The following is a 16,034-nucleotide window of genomic DNA, read 5'->3' as shown; positions in this document are numbered from 1 at the left end:
GAGCAGAACAGGGGTCATGATTACAAAACTGAGGAAGTCCAACAACGAAACTAGATATTACCTAGGTTTCTACTCTTTGGTTGTTCATTATTATTAAAGGTTCTGAAGACAAGAAATTTTATTCATGCTTTATGTTGACCTTCAGTTGGAATCATAGAATCATAGAATAGAATCATAGAGTTGGAAGGGGCCATACAGGCCATCTAGTCCAACCCCCTGCTCAACGCAGGATCAGCCCTAAGCATCCTAAAGCATCCAAGAAAAGTGTGTATCCAACCTTGGCTTGAAGACTGCCAGTGAGGGGGAGCTCACCACCTCCTTAGGCAGCCTATTCCACTGCTGAACTACTCTGACTGTGAAAAACTTTTTCCTGATATCTAGCCTATATCGTTGTACTTGTAGTTTAAACCCATTACTGCGTGTCCTCTCCTCTGCAGCCAACGGAAACAGCATCCTGCCCTCCTCCAAGTGACAACCTTTCAAATACTTAAAGAGGGCTATCATGTTCCCTCTCAACCTCCTTTTCTCCAGGCTGAACATTCCCAAGTCCCTCAACCTATCTTCATCGGGCTTGGTCCCTTGGCCCCAGATCATCTTCGTCGCTCTCCTCTGTACCCTTTCAATTTTATCTACGTCCTTCTTGAAGTGAGGCCTCCAGAACTGCACACAGTACTCCAGGTACTGAGTACATGAATTCTTCCGTAATTTGCAGGATTTATTGAGCCACATGGTTGTTATTTTCTTGTTTGCAGACAACCGTCAAGTGGGGCCTACAGAGCTTCCAGAATCACCACTGACCTCCTCACTACAGAGAAGTTTCCCTCAACAAAATGGCTGCCTTGGAGGGTAGATTCTATGGCATTACACCTGGCTAAAACGCTGTGGGGTAGGTGGGGCTGAAATTGCTCTGAGCGAACTGTGACTGGTTCAAGGTCACCCAACCGGCTGCATGTGGAGAAGTGGGGAATCAAACCCGCATCTCCAGATTGCAGGCTGCTGCTCTTTAACCACTACACCAAGCTGGCTCTACACCAGGTGGATAAGAAGGAACTAGAGCAGGGGTAGTCAAACTGCGGCCCTCCAGATGTCCATGGACTACAATTCCCAGGAGCCCCTGAGAGCATTCGCTGGCAGGGGCTCCTGGGAATTGTAGTCCATGGACATCTGGAGGGCCGCAGTTTGACTACCCCTGAACTAGAGGGACAAGTACCCTAACTCAACATAGTATCTTTATGTAAATCCATCTTCATTTCCCTAAATGTTTTTTGATTGTGTCTTTTGTGAAAAAATCAATGTCCAGCAGCCAGGATATGCTATAAGGCATATTATGGCATCTGCTGAGGGACGAGATTTGCTGCCTTCCCCCATGAAGGTTGGATTCCTCTGTTCTTTAGTAACAGAAGACGCTTCTTGCCAAACTAGAGAAGACAACGGGAGCGCCGAGGCTTCTAAACTTTCAATTATCAGGGCCGTTGGGGCAAAAGGCCACTCCCTGGGGCCATTTTAGATTGGGGAAAGAACTTGGTGGGAGATGTATGTAAGCCCCTGATCCCATTACATAGGCCCAATTCTAATTCGACCCCCCCCCCCAATGGGAGCTGACATTTGAATGTTTACAGGCAGACGGAGGGCTCCAGGCCTGGAACATGTGACATCTCATCTGGTTTGGAGCTTCAGAATGGACACCTGAGGTTTTTTGGTACAGCTACTTGGGCAGATGTCGCTGGTGTAGTTCCCCATGGCTTCACTGTATTCATTCTCCATATAGTTACTTTGCCTCTTCTGGGCCTCCTGGGAAACTAGAATAAGGAAGGGGAGAGAGAAAAAGAAAGAAAGAAAGAAAGAAAGAAAGAAAGAAAGAAAGAAAGAAAGAAAGAAAGAAAGAAAGAAAGAAAGAAAGAAAGAAAGAAAGAAAGAAAGAAAGAAAGAAAGAAAGAAAGAAAGAAAGGTCAAAGCATAATGAGCCAGTTGTTCTTTCCTAAATGCTGAGCGAAAAGAAATCGCGAGGCACTCTTGTAAGTAACACTGCATCTTTATGAAACATTTTTTGGGGGATCCAGGATGCTTTTTAGCATAAGGTGAAGTGTTTGCATGCATTATTAGAAGGATAATCAGTATTAGAAGGAGCAGAATGGACCTACTGCTCCTGCCCGGATTTTGCTCCTTTGCCTTCTACTCTCTAGGACAGGGGTAGTCAAACTGCGGCCCTCCAGATGTCCATGGACTACAATTCCCAGGAGCCCCCTGCCAGCGAATGCTGGCAGGGGGCTCCTGGGAATTGTAGTCCATGGACATCTGGAGGGCCGCAGTTTGACTTCCCCTGCTCTAGGATGTCTAGTTAAAGTCACAGCTTCCTCATAAGTAGGGTTGCCAGCTATGGGTTGAAACATACCTGGAGATTTTGGGGGTGGAGACTGAGGATGGTAGGGTTTGGGGAGGGGAGGGACTTCAATGGGGTATAATCCTATAATCACGGCTCTCCGGATGTTCATGGATTACAGTTCCCATGGGCACCTGCCAATTGGTCATTCTGGAAGAGGTTTGTGAGAATTGTAGTCCATGGCCATTGGAAGAGCCAAATTTTGGCCACCCCTGCCATACAGTCTACTCCCCACAGTAGCCGTTATCTCCAGAGGAAGTGATATCTGTAGTCTGGAGATGAGCTGTAATTCCAAGGGATCTCCAAGCCCCATCTGAAGTTTGGCGCCCCTAGAGAAACTGTAGCCACTGATGAAGGTTCATAGAATCATAGATTTGGAAGGGACCTTGTGGGTCATCTCATCCAATTCCCTACACTCTGCAGGACACTTCCAACCCTATTGCTCATCCAATGTAACCTGCCACCCCCTTGAGCCTTCACAGAATCAGCCTCTCTGTCAGATGGCTCTCCAGCCTCTGTTTAAAAATTTCCATAGATGGAGAACCCACCACCTCCCAAGGAAGCCTGTTGGTTGTTTCCTTGAAAACGAGTTTTGCACACCGGATCTCGTTTTGGCATTATTATTTCGGTATAATAAAGAAAATCCTTTGTTTCAAATCCTTGCCAGCTTCTTTTCGTCATTTGTCATTCCTTCTGGCTGATGTGTCTTCCCAACTTTCTCCAGAGGAACTGATAGTGTAGCCTGGAGGTGAGCTGTAATTCTAGGGGATCTCCAGGTCTCTCTAGAGATCTCTATGGATGGAGTCTGGACACTTACTTGTCTTTTTATAATGCAGATGTGTCAGCAGAGCCACTGCAGTGATCCCCAGTGTGTAAAGAAAGCCACGCAAGAAGAGCCATAAGAGCACCAAGCTGTCTCCTGTCTCCACATCTATGGGTCCTGAACAATCCCAAGCATGGGGGAGAAAATGAATCAGGAGGATGCAATCATACAAGAATTGTGGGATCAGGCTAAAGGTCCATCTAGCTGAGACTGCTAAGGATAAGGCCAGGTCTGGCTGCAATTAATCTGTCTCTGGAGCAGTGGCATATAAATTTTCTAAATAAGTGTAAGTAACTCTGCTTAGAGCAATAGGGCCACTTTTGAAGCCACCCCATTGTACTTTATTCATGAGGACTGTTAGAATTGCAAACAGCAAGTAATTTGGGGAGGTCAGCCTTGAAGGGCTGTAGTTAAGCTGTGTAAGCCACCAGGTTGTACCTGTGTGCTCACTAGGGCATCAAGTGGTCACAGGTGAGGTTGCAATGGAAAAACCCTGAGCACATATCCTGGGGATTCCTTTGTTTTAGGCAGACTCCTCCCCACTTCCTTTTTCTTCAAGAAGATAATCAGTTTGTGTATGCTCTGAAGCAAGGGACATCCTCCATTAAGTCTCTCTGCTGCTATGTAGGCATATAGTCTGCTCGATCCAGCCATAGAGGCATGCAATGTGTTTGCTTTGTAACTGCCTTTTAAGCCTTTATACTCTGCTTCAGCAGAAAGGGTGACGGAAGCAAATGAATATGATATATTTTCATATATAATCTTTCCAGGAAAGATTACCCCTCTTTTAAACCTCAAGGCACTGTAAATCTGGATTTGTGCCTCACCCATAATTTCAAAATGCTCTGCTATTCTGCAGCTCTAATTTTCTGGAGGGACTTGGAACCACATCTAGTCCAAAAGTCCCAACAACTACAATTCCCATGAGCCCCTGCCCCTTTCTAAACTCTTCCAGCATCATTTGAGGCACCTTTACCCTCTCTGACATATACAAATGGGTCCACTGTGTCTTTCCCAGTCTATCCCTGTGTGGAAATGTAGCCAGCCTTTCATGAGTGAGCCCGGTTCCTTCTCAGTGAACAAACATGCTCATATTCCGCACCCTCGTCATGGTACGGAATCAGCTCAGAAAACAGCATGAGGTAAAGGACTAAAAGAGTCCTTCTCAGCACTACAGCTGTGAGCTCTTCCCACCGCAAGTCAGACTAGAACACTGGGAGAGCTGAAGATGGATCTCTCATGTCCCACATACTTCCAAGACCAAGGATTATTCATTTTATTTATTGACCTCATTTATGCCCCACCTTTCTGCAGACCCAAAGGAGCTGCCATTGTTCTCCCCTTCTCCATTATCCTCACAACAACTCTCTGAGGTAGGTTAGGCTGACAGCATGTGTCACCCCACAAGGCTTTCATGGCAATGTAGGGATTCGAATCCAGGTCTCCCAGATACTAGCCAGATGCTCGAACCCAGCCTTTTTTCAACCTTTTGACCATGGAGGAGCCCCCTGAAATAATTGTTTAGGCCTCAAGGAGCCCTGGAAGTGATGTCAGCTGGCCACTCCTCCCTGCCATGCCTCCCCCTGGAAGTGCCATGTCATAGGAAGTGACATCACCACCTGTGTTGACAGGCTTAAGAAGGATTGAGGGAGGAGAGACAGGAGGTGGTTTTAGGGGGGAGGAGGCCCTTCCAGGCACAGAAACCACAAGACAACTCATGCTCGGGTGGTGAAGTGATGGAAACAGGCAATCCCCTAACTTGTGGCTGAGTCCATTAAAGCAGGAGGGGGAAAGCTTTGTACCTTCTCCGGAGCTGCTGTGGATCCCCATGGGTCCCTGGACCCCTGGTTGAGAATCCCTGCTCTAACCACTATACCACACTGACTCTCCAGCTTCCTCCTTCATTCTGGCAAATTATTTTCCTTCTGCCAGACCTGACCTCCTTACCCACGGCTGCTTTTACCACTTGGAGCTCCGTCCCGTTCCCCAAGGCTTCCTGGAGGCCGTGGATGTTCACCACACATCTGTAGATGCCCGAGTCGTAATGTCTCAGATCCCTTATCTCCAGGTCTGCCCTCCTGTCCAAGAGGAAGTGCTGGTCGGAGGTGCAGTTCACCCTCCCCATGAATTCTGGGGTGGATTTTCTGACCGCCAGGCCTGGATCCTTCACCCACTGGTAGCTGCCAACCTTTGGCTTGGAGGTCGTGTGGTAAGAGCAAGGCAATATGACGGAGCCACCTTCAGTGCCTTGAGCAGAGATGGGCTGGGTGACCACAAGGTCCTGAGCCTGAGAAACTGTAAGAATCAAGAGGAAAGAAAATGAGTCCTTCTGTCCAGACAACCTTAGTGTAATTCAATGCACATTGGTTTGTTTTAGAACCACAGCACCATCCCTTGATGCTGAATGTTTTTTGCTAAGTAGATAACATTTTTCTACATACAATATTTTATAGCAGGGGAAATGCTGCACAGTTCGAGAAAGCACATTCATTGGGGGGCAGGCTAAGTAGGATTGCCATCCTCCAGGTAGTGCCTGGAGGTTTTCTGGAGTTGCAGTTCCTCTCTCGATTAGAGATCAGTTCTCCTGGGGAAAGGACGGCTTTGCAGAATGGACTGTATAGTATTACCCTGTACTGAGGTCCCTTCCCTGCCCAAACCCTGCCCTCCCCAGGCTTCACCCCAGATCTCCAGGAATATCTCAACCTGGAAACGGCAATCCTATAGACTGCATTTTCAGATGTTGTTTCTGCGAAATGGAGTGGCCAACTGTGTTGATAGCAGTGGAAGAGTAAAGAAAGACCAGAAGTGAGCCATGTCCCTGACCTAGACCATTTCTGCACTGCATGGTTTGTGCCAGGCTGCAGGCTGGAGTTTGAACTTGGATCTTCCTCTATACCCCCTCCCCCAAATTGAAAACAGAAAGTGTTCTGCACTTGATTGGGGAAGCTCAGAGTGGGGAGGGGAGCCAAGAGCAGCAGGGGTCTCTTTCTTTTCTTGAACAAGGAGAGGAATCAGAGACAGCAGAGAAGGGGGGAATTAGGGTTTCTGGAGCGCAATCACTTTAAGGCAAGCCTTGCAACCGGGAACCAGGAAGTCTTTGAACTGAAGCTCTGGCCAATCAGGGAAGACTGCTTTGCTATGAGGCACAGAGAAGGAAATTAATTTGCAAAAAGCAGAGATCTACACACTTACTGATGGCAATTTTTCAAATATCAAGGCTTATATCCACTTCTGGATATCACGGGGGATAGAGGGTCACTCCAGATCAATCATGCATGTTGCAGAGGGAAAATTTAAAGCGCCCAAAAATAAAATGTAGATGGGAGGGATTTATTCGAGCTGGGAGTGGGTAAAAAGCCCCGTGCGTATCACACCTAAGATTCTATGATTTTGTGATCTGGATTTTAGCCAAATCCCATTGCACCTTGCAGATACCCCAATTTCAGAGTTGTGTCGCTTATTCTAAATCTGTCCCAGCCCATTGTTTTCATAATTCTTGAACATAACAGGAATGACGTTTTGTCACAGACTTCTCTATTCCACATACTGAGGAAGTTCCCTTAAATACTCAAGAAACCATACATGTTATTTGCAACACAGGATATGTGGGGGTTGCTGACCTCCACTGTCCCAAAAACCTACGAGGTGGCACCTGATGATGTCGCAGAGAATGTCCCTATACTGGTGGTACTCCCACACCTTCCCGGGAGTTTTATCAGTGGATGTGCACACAAGCGTTGCACACAACTGTCATTGGAGGTGTACGCAGCTGTGTATGCAACCAACACCACAGGCAAATTAGCTTAAAGTTGGTTGTTCTAGTGGAAGGGGGAGGCAGCTTTAGAAATAATGGGAAAGAAAGGGGATCCTTTAGTGTTAAGAGACTCCACGCTATGATAGGAAATGAAGAACAGGCAATCTATTTAAGGCTGTTGGGTATTTAACAGAGCAAACAAAGTGTGTGGGAATAATGCAGCACAGACACGTGTGTGTTTAGTGCAGGGATTCCCAACAAAGGGTCCGCAGACCCTAGGGGTCCGCAGGAGTTCCAATGGGGTTCTGTGCCATTCCCCCTCTTATGTTAATGGACTTGGCTACAAGCTAAGGAACCAGCTGCTTCCATTGTTCCCCCTCCCAGATTGGCTCTAAGCAGAGCGATCAGGTTCCTTTGATTGGTTAGTTCTTTGGCTGGCAGAAGCCCTCATTTGCATCAGTGGCCAAATGCCCACAGATATAACAGTTCTCTCCTGGTTTCTGTGCCTGGGGCGGAGCTTGCATGTCTACTCCTGCCTTAAACTGCACCCTGTATCTCCCCACCCCACCCCTGCCAGGCCTCTTCAAACCTGCCTGTTAACATGGGTGATGATGTCACTTCTGGTAGAATGTAACTTCAGGGGTGTGGCCAGCTGACATCACTTCCAGGGTTCCTCAACGCATGAAAGATTACTTCAGGGCACCTCCAAGGTCAAAAGGTTGACAAGTGCTGGTTTAACATCTAAGAAAAAAGTCTATTTCAAGATTAGGGAGAGGACTACTTGGAAGGAAAGCAGCAATCATAAAATCATGGAGTTGGAAGGGGCCATAAAGGCCATTCAGTCCAGTCCCTTGATCGGTGCGGGATCAGCCTCGAGCATCCAGGATAAGGATCTGTCTAACTCAGATAACTATCGCTTAACCCGGTCATCTTTCTAGTTCCCATCGACTCCCTCTTGTTTCTTTGTTCCCTCTGACCTTAAGATGGAAGGAAGGGAAGTTTCCTCCGAAATCTCCACCCCCTGGGCCAAGGCCATGAACAAGGGGGTAGGGAGGTTGGGGAGGGGGTTATCTCCCTCAAAATAAAAGATTTAATAAAAGAAATAATACAAAGAGCTACTCATTGAATCAATGAAAGCTTATTAACAATAGTAAAGGTAAAGGTATCCCCTGTGCAAGCACCGAGTCATGTCTGACCCTTGGGGTGACGCCCTCTAGCGTTTTCATGGCAGACTCAATACGGGGTGGCTTGCCAGTGCCTTCCCCAGTCATTACCGTTTACCCCCTAGCAGCAAGCTGGGTACTCATTTTACCGATCTCGGAAGGATGGAAGGCAGAGTCAACCTTGAGCCGGCTGCTGGGATTGAACTCCCAGCCTCATGGGCAAAGCTTTCAGACGGCTGCCTTACCACTCTGTGCCACAAGAGGCTCTTATTAACAATAGTATGAGATGGAAAAATAATAGAGTTTAAGGATTCAAGAAAAAGTGAGAAAGAACTAATTACAAAGTGTGTGGACTACAATTCCCACAAGCCCCTTCCCGTCTATGGACATCTGGAGAGCCACCGTTTGGCCAGCCCTGCTCTAAGCCAACCCAAATGGCAAAATCAGATTAGACTAGCAAGTCTATGCTAGTCTTTAGGAAAGCTCTTTTTTTGTTTCAGCGCTATCAGGGCAGGCACCAGAACTCAGCCCATGATTCGTCTTAATCTTTAACCACTCAGCGGGAGCAGTATAAATAAAACAGTAAGGGCCCTTGGGGAGGGCCCAGTCCGGGATGGGGAAGGGCGCCCATTGGCCCCTTTCTCTCAGACTCCACTTGTCAGGCGTTAAGCAGACGCGGCGAGCCTGTCCCTTTGCCAGCCCCAAAGCACTATGGCCGCCTGGGAGCCGGCTGGCGCTGGAAGGCTAGCGCCCGCTGTATTACTCATGCATCGGGCATGGTTTCTAGTCTTCCAATAAATCCCCCGTTTTGTCCAGGTGGTTCGGAGGCTGAAGCAATCCATCTCCATAAAAACCGAGACCTTGGACATGTGTGAACAGAGCACCTCTCAAAGTCAAGATTTGTTTCCTGGGATCCACAAACACACCGGCATTGATGAACTGACCGCACGGAACAGGCATTACCTCTGTCCAAATACAGAGATGGTTCTGTTTGAAATCTCTGTCCTGCAAAATCCTCCACCAGGATGGCTGCTTTAGATCACGCCAGTGACTTTTTCTGGCTCGGGACCTTTGTAAGGAGCTTGTGCGTTTGTGGGGGGGGGGACAATGCCGCCTCTGGTACAGCACCGTAATCCTGATTTCTATTTTTGAGCAGATGTTTGGCATGGCCTTCAAAAAAAAAAAAATCCCGGCTGTTTTATTTTTCCTCGAAGGGCGGTAAATCAAAGCCATATTGCTGACGCAAGTTTACACATTGCTGCAGCCGGTCTTTTCTTGGTGCCAGTAAACATCTTTTACGGAGTCATAAATCCTCTGTAAACAGCCAAGAGTCCCCAGGCACTTTAAAAGAGTAACAGATTTATCGTGGCATAAACTTTTGCAGCCGCACTGCTTCATCAGATGCCTTCTGTTGGCTTTTGGTTTTGTTTTGATTTGTTTTTTCTTTTGCTACCCACTTACTCCTCTGGAGAAAATCCTCTGTGGGTCAGAATGGCAGCGGTGACCCCAAAAGAGCTGGGGGAGCAATGCACACTTGGGGGAAAATGGACTCCCAGATCAGCAACTGGTGTAGCAATGTAGGCATGGCTTCTGAAGAAGAAGAGTGAGTTTTTTTGTACCCCACTTTTTACGCCATGATGGAGTCTCAAAGTGGTTCACAATCATGTTCCCTTTCCTCTCCCCACAACAGGCACCCTGTGAGGGAGGTGGGGCTGAGAGAGCCCTGATATTACTGAAGAAGAAGAAGAGTTGGATCTTATATATCACTTTTCTCTACCAGAAGGAGTCTCAAAGTGGCTTACATTGGCCTTCCCTTTCCTCTCCCCACAACAGACACCCTGTGAGGAAGGTGAGGCTGAGGGAGCCCTGAGATTACTGAAGAAGAGTTGGTTCTTATATGCCACTTTTCTTTACCTGAAGGAGTCTCAAAGCGGCTTACAATCACCTTCCCTTCCTCTCCCCACAACAGACACCCCGTGAGGGAGATGGAGCTGAGAGAGTTCTGAGGGGACTGTAAAATAATGACATGGAAGAACTGGTTTTTGTTCTGTGCTTTTCACCGCCTGAAGGAGTCTCAAAGCGGCTTGCAATCGCCTTCCTTTCCTCTTCCCACAACAGACACCCTGTGAGGGAGGTGAGGCTGAGAGAGCTCTGAGAGAACTGCGACTGACCCAAGGTTACCTATCTGGCTGCATGTGAACCCAGTTCTCCAGATTAGAGACCACCACGTTTAATGACTCCATCACGCTGCCTCTCGAAGATACCAGGGCTGACGTTGGCAAGAGTGGCAGCTGTTTGTTCACATGCATTCTCTGTGATGCCTTTAAGAACAGCCAGACTGTGGACCCGGCTAGGCACTCATATCGGTAAAGAAAAGCTGAATTCACTGTGGGGTATTCTGTACATCGTAGCAGCAAAAGTGAGGAAATGACTCCCCCTACTGCTGATTTCATGCAGGAAAATGGTTCATGAGCTCGGGAAAGCAGGAACCGTTCTTCCTTCTGCAGTGGCATTCCTGGACTGTTTGGCCCTTCTGAAGTTGTGGCTCACAAAAGCAGCCGTCCTGCCACAACTTGTGTTAATCTTCAAGGGGCCAGGGGTCTCTTGCTCTTTTCTACTGCTACAGACAAGCTAACACGGCAGCCCCTCTTGATCTTTCATCCTTCCCCGCAGTCGGTGTGTGGCTGTGGGGAACCCAAGGGTGGCCTTGGGAAGCCGGACCCAGCTTGTGAAGCATAGGGATGTGTCATTTGCCCCGGGGGAGGTCAGGAAAGTCCCCGTACTTGTGAAAATTGCAGAAAGGTCAGGACAGAAACATTCAGGATGGCACTTGTATGGAGCGTCTTAAGTGGCCCTTTTTATAAGGGAGAGGATCGTGGTCTGTTGCTGCGTTCACTGATGAATCACAGTCCTTTTACTGCACTGTTTTCTTCCTTTGGAAGTATATCATGCTTTTAACCATTCTTATCGCCTTAGACATTTATTTTTAAATTGTTTTGTTTTCTCGTTCTGTAGTCCTGCATTGCTTTTTTGGTAGGCTTTGCTATTTGTTAGGACTGATTTTTTAAATTATTTATGTATGTTTATATTTATATACTGCCACTCTCAAACATCTCCCAGCAGTGAACAAAATCAATAAAATACAATGAAATCCCCCTAAAATACTCCTTAGTACAAAATAGAATATAACATAGCAAGATGGCGAACAATAAAATACCAAACCTCTCCTGCGTTCAGCATGGGTCAAAAACTCTCTCTCTCACTGGGAACAAGGAACCTAGTTAGTTGACCTTGATTTAGAGATCCTCAGATGGTAACACCGGGTACCGCCCTGGCCTCAACCATACGCCTGGCGGAAGAGCTACATCTTGCAGGCCCTGTGGAAAGCTGACAACTCTGACAGGACCCTCAGCTCTTCTGGTAGCTCATTCCACCAGGTTGGGGCCAGGACCGAAAAGGCCCTGGCCCAGGTCCAGGCCAGGCGTATATCCTGGGGGCCCTGGACAACCAGTAAATTCATACCCACAGAGCAGAGAGTCCTGCGGGGGGCAGGTTAATTGTAACCTGCCTTTGGTTTCAAAGAGAGATGGACTATAAATGAGGCTGGCCAGGGATTCTCGTTTTGGAAGGGGGCATCTAGGCCTGGAATCAGGATCACTGTGGCTGGGCAGGTAGTTGTCAATTTCCTGCATTCTGCAGGGGGTTGGACTAGATGACCCTGGAGGTCCCTTCCAACTCCATGATTCTAAGCAAGTTAATAAATAAATAAGACAAAATGTTGACCCATTGTCCTTCTGCCTTGCTGAAAACCCACCTGGTGTCTCACTATTGTTTTATATCCAATTCTGAGCACAGCACTAAAATGCAGATCAAAAAATATGCCCCATGGGGCCAGGTAAAGAGAGGGGGGTTATTCTACAAATTTGGGGGAAACCCAACCAAAATAAATGTCTTACTGTCCAAAAATGCAACCACCCATAATTAAACTTTCATCCTGTGTGCCATATGCAGGGTTGCCAACTCCAGGCTGGGAAATTCATGGAGATTTTGAGGCTGGCTCTTGGGGACTGCACAGTGTAGGGAGGGGAGAAGCCTCTGTGGAATATAATACCACTGATTCCATCCATTTTTCCCTGATACCTGTAGTCCAGAGATACGTTCTAAGGCCTGAAGGTCTCCAGGCTCTACCTGGAGAAGACGAGATAAACACAGGACGGTCTCAGACAACTCAGAACAAGAAAAAAAGACCTATGTTTTCAAACAATGTCCTTTCTTGAGTTTCCTTTCAGTTTATTTCTTTCCAAGGACATCACAAACTTGCTGAGATTAATTGTCCTTAAAAGAACTGAGGACTTGCCACTGAGGAAAAGATAATGAAAACGGAGTTTATCCGGAAAACCGTTCTGGCTGACGTCAGATGCCATTAGGATAGGTCTTTTTTTCTTGTTCCCACCTGGAGATTGGCAACGCTGGGACATCAGCTTCCAAAATTGCTTTGTTATTTTAATCTATCATGGAAAGTTCTAAATCCCTCTAAAAAAAACCTGTTCTAAAATTCCACAGTCTTTTTAAGAAAATTGTTCGATCGGATTTTTGTAAAGTTCCTTTTTTGCCCTGAGGCACGCCTCCGGTTTCTTTCTTTTTCTCTTGGCTAGCCTACGAAACTGACCCAAGCAACCCTTTTCATGGATTGATGATACCCAAAAGTTAGGAAAAGAAGTTTGGAATTTTGGATAGCTCCCTCCAAAAGTGTTGACATTTTGCCCTAATAAGAATAGTAACATTGATAGCAGCAAAATAACAGCAGGTTTCATTTGCATTAGTTGGGAAAGGCAGTCTGGTTTACAAAGACCAAGATAAGAAGACCCTGCAGGAGGCAGCAAGAAGGCAATTCGATAGGATAATGGGGTCAGCCCTTCTCTCCTGTGAATAATTGTCACTCCTTATCTGTCTACAGATTGCTCCTCTCAGGGCCAAATTTCCTGCTTCTTCTGGGAAGCCACAGATCATTCTGTCACTTTCAGCTAGATGTGTAGTTAGGAACTTCTCTCTATCTCTTCTCTTTCCTATCAAGTATGTTAGTTCCTGAATAAACCTTTATCTATAATCAGGTTGTGCACGCTAGCTGTGTTAATTACTCTGCCAACAAGCTGGTCCTCGCATTCAGCTGAAGATCTTTGCCTGCTGACTAGTGTGCTTCCAAGCTGTGAAAGGGGCAGGAACTAGCTTTCCCCCCCTCCCCTTGGCCTGGTGTAATCTGACAGCATCCCTTCCTACCTTGTTTCCAAGATAAATTTAGTGTGTGATGAGGGTAATGAGGTAAGCTGTTTGGGTTCCCCATCAGAGCAAAAGGCAGGGTATAAATGAAGTGAATAATTAAACAGACAACAATATTAGCCTCACACATAAACACACACAAATCCAGCCAAATCCAGAAAGTTGCTTTAAAAAAAAATAAAGCAGAGTTCCTTCCTTTCATCTGTTTAAATCTTCTGACCCCACATCCCTGGGGCAACAAGGAGAAAGCCATAGAGAACAGGACGGAAGGAGTGCCCTTGACATCTCCCCAAGAGGCCACGCCATCTTCCCAAGATCCTTCTCACCTTCCCATCACTAACTACCATGGGGGGGAGACAGACAGTTCTCTAAAGTGGCCAGCTTCAGCCCTGAGTCTTCAAGGTGCCAACCTCTATTCAATCTCTATTGGCTCTGTATAAGTCGTCCCCACCAAAACCTTTCGAAATCTTTCCAAACCACCCTCGCCAGGCAGGACCACCTCCCCACTGGCCTCCTCTCGATCCACATGCCGGACCAGAAGTTACCGCAGTGATAGAATGGCCACTTGCACAGGGGAAAGGGCCCAAGGAATGGAGGCAGAGGCTAAAAGAGATGGCAAAAACACCCTGAGGGCTCCCACCATCATAGCCCAAGGGATAAATACTTCCCCTAACCTTTCCCACACATCTACAACAAGCATTGACCGCCCATGCGGTAGAAAGAGCTGTCAAATCACAGCCAACTTATGGCGACCCTATAGGGCTTTCAAGGCAAGGCTTAGCTTCCGTGATGTGATGAGATTGTGCACACCTGGGCCATGCCAAAAGCCCAAAGCCCAAAACCAAAATCCATTATCCTGGTATATTCAATAGAACTACATTCCAGAAATTTTTTAGTCCGCCAAGTATATTCTGTCTCCTTGGCTCCAAGGCCTTAACAGTCACTATTAGTGCAGAATCGGACACCACCTCGCTTCATTTTCCTTCCCTATCAGGTACGATTTCTCTCTGTTGCATTTCTGTTTACGGGGCAGCCATAAACGTAGTTATGGTGATCCTGAAAACCTGAGGGAACGATGCTTCAGACAAGAAGCATGTTGGGGGGGGGATTCTCCTTCGCTACCCTGACCCCCCACACCCCACCCATTCCAGGCTTCCGTTTGGGGAAAGGAAGCCGTGCCTCTACCTCCGTCTTTACCTGCGAAGAGAGCACACATCAAGGGGAAGGTTTTCGTGTCCATGTCGCCTGTGAGGACAGAAGTGAAACATGGGCTTGGGAAGGCGATCAGATATGGGAAGCCAAGCAAGTTTCTAGCCTTTGAATGACGTGCGATAGTCGACCAGTCCCTGTCGAATATGAAGCTTCCTGTTTGTGGGGTGGGTGAGGAGGAGGCAGGACTCTGTAGGTAGCTGTAGTGGGGGAGAAGCACAGGGGATGGAGCCTGATGGGCTAGAAGGGAGAGCCAGAGGCATACAAACAGATTCACTTGTTTGTTTGTTTGTTTTCATTTGTTGGGGGATTGGCATGCTCTACCAGCAGGGGATGGGGGGGCATAAGGTGGCCAGATCTAGATTGGGGAACTCCTGGAGCTTTTTTGGGGGGAGGGGTCCTGGGGAAGACAGGCAACTCAGCGGCATACAATGTCATAGAGTCCACCCTCTAAAGTAGTGATCCCCAACCTGTGGGCTGCAGACCACATGTGGTCCGTCGACTAATTGGAGGTGGGCCGCGAAGGACGCCTTCTCTCCCCCCCCCCCCCCCGGCCCTTTACTTCATCCCCCCCGGCCCTTTACAACAGGCTTCGGGTGTCATTGTCTCCCATCATTCCCATATGGGACTATCTCGTTGCAGAGAAACAAGCTCAGGGTTCCCATTGATTTGTCATTGTCATGAGTTAAAATTTCCATGAAAATAAAATGTTCCTTATGTTCATTGTTGTGGCGTGTCTGTATCTTATTTTGAAGGGATGTTTAAATATTACCATAGCGATCAGAGAGCGTTAGGGCAGTGGTTGAGAGTAGAAAACTACCCCCCCCACCGGGCCTCAGTAAAATTGTCAAGCATTGAGCGGTCCCCGGTGATAAAAAGGTTGGGGACCACTGCTCTAAAGGAACCATTTTCTTCTGGGGAACTGTTCTCTGGAGCTGTAATTCCAGGGGAACCCCAGATCCCACTTGGCATCCCTAGTAACTTTCAAATAAGCCAGGGATAAAGCAGCCCAAAGCATACTGAGGGCTGAAGTGAGGGAAAGTGATGCAGAAACCAAAATTAATCTCAAATGAGGTGCGTAGTGAAATCGATGGAAAAGCAGAATGGCTGTAAAAACCGATGGAAATGCACCGTGAAAGGGAGGGGAAATGACAATGCAAAAAAGCCCTTGGTTGAAGTTTTTATTCTAGCATGCATAGAGAACAGTGTGTTGTCTGATGAAGCAGGCTCTGGTCGTACCTATTTATGCTAGAATTAAAACATGCGCCACAAGACCCAATTTTAGGATAAGGGACCGCCAAGGGAATATCTGGACCACAGCAATGCATTCTTTCCATGCATTCTTTATTTCACAGCTATGGATCCTACAAAACCCAATGAATACACTGTGATGCTCCATTTCCCCACCATTTCTCCATGTGTTCAGTG

The 16,034-nt window shown here is 47.3% G+C and overlaps 1 protein-coding gene across 1 annotated transcript; it reads right to left on the bottom strand.

Annotated features, from left to right (window-relative positions):
• Nucleotides 1–1,196: 1,196 nt before the first annotated feature.
• On the bottom strand, nucleotides 1,197–14,722 carry LOC143834405 (natural cytotoxicity triggering receptor 3-like). Its single transcript, XM_077331232.1, has 4 exons — nucleotides 14,595–14,722; nucleotides 5,151–5,498; nucleotides 3,198–3,320; nucleotides 1,197–1,799 (listed from the first exon to the last, which is right to left on the bottom strand). Exons 1-4 carry the CDS (start codon nucleotides 14,635–14,637, stop codon nucleotides 1,657–1,659), a joined length of 657 nt encoding a protein of 218 aa, XP_077187347.1. The 5' UTR covers nucleotides 14,638–14,722; the 3' UTR covers nucleotides 1,197–1,656.
• Between the last annotated feature and the right edge of the window lie 1,312 nt (nucleotides 14,723–16,034).

This window comes from Paroedura picta, chromosome 3 (assembly GCF_049243985.1).
Source record: "Paroedura picta isolate Pp20150507F chromosome 3, Ppicta_v3.0, whole genome shotgun sequence".
Classification (NCBI taxonomy): domain Eukaryota; kingdom Metazoa; phylum Chordata; class Lepidosauria; order Squamata; family Gekkonidae; genus Paroedura; species Paroedura picta.
This window is presented reverse-complemented; position numbering and strand designations above follow the sequence as displayed.

What these genes read in the sequence shown, in the direction of transcription:
- LOC143834405 (XM_077331232.1), bottom strand. Translation starts at nt 14,637, where the DNA reads ATGGACACGAAAACCTTCCCCTTGATGTGTGCTCTCTTCGCAG. An exon ending in GATGTGTGCTCTCTTCGCAG is followed by an intron (nt 5,499 to 14,594) that starts GTAAAGACGGAG and finishes TGATTCTTACAG; the next exon opens with TTTCTCAGGCTCAGGACCTT. An exon ending in AGTGGTAAAAGCAGCCGTGG is followed by an intron (nt 3,321 to 5,150) that starts GTAAGGAGGTCA and finishes GGGATTGTTCAG; the next exon opens with GACCCATAGATGTGGAGACA.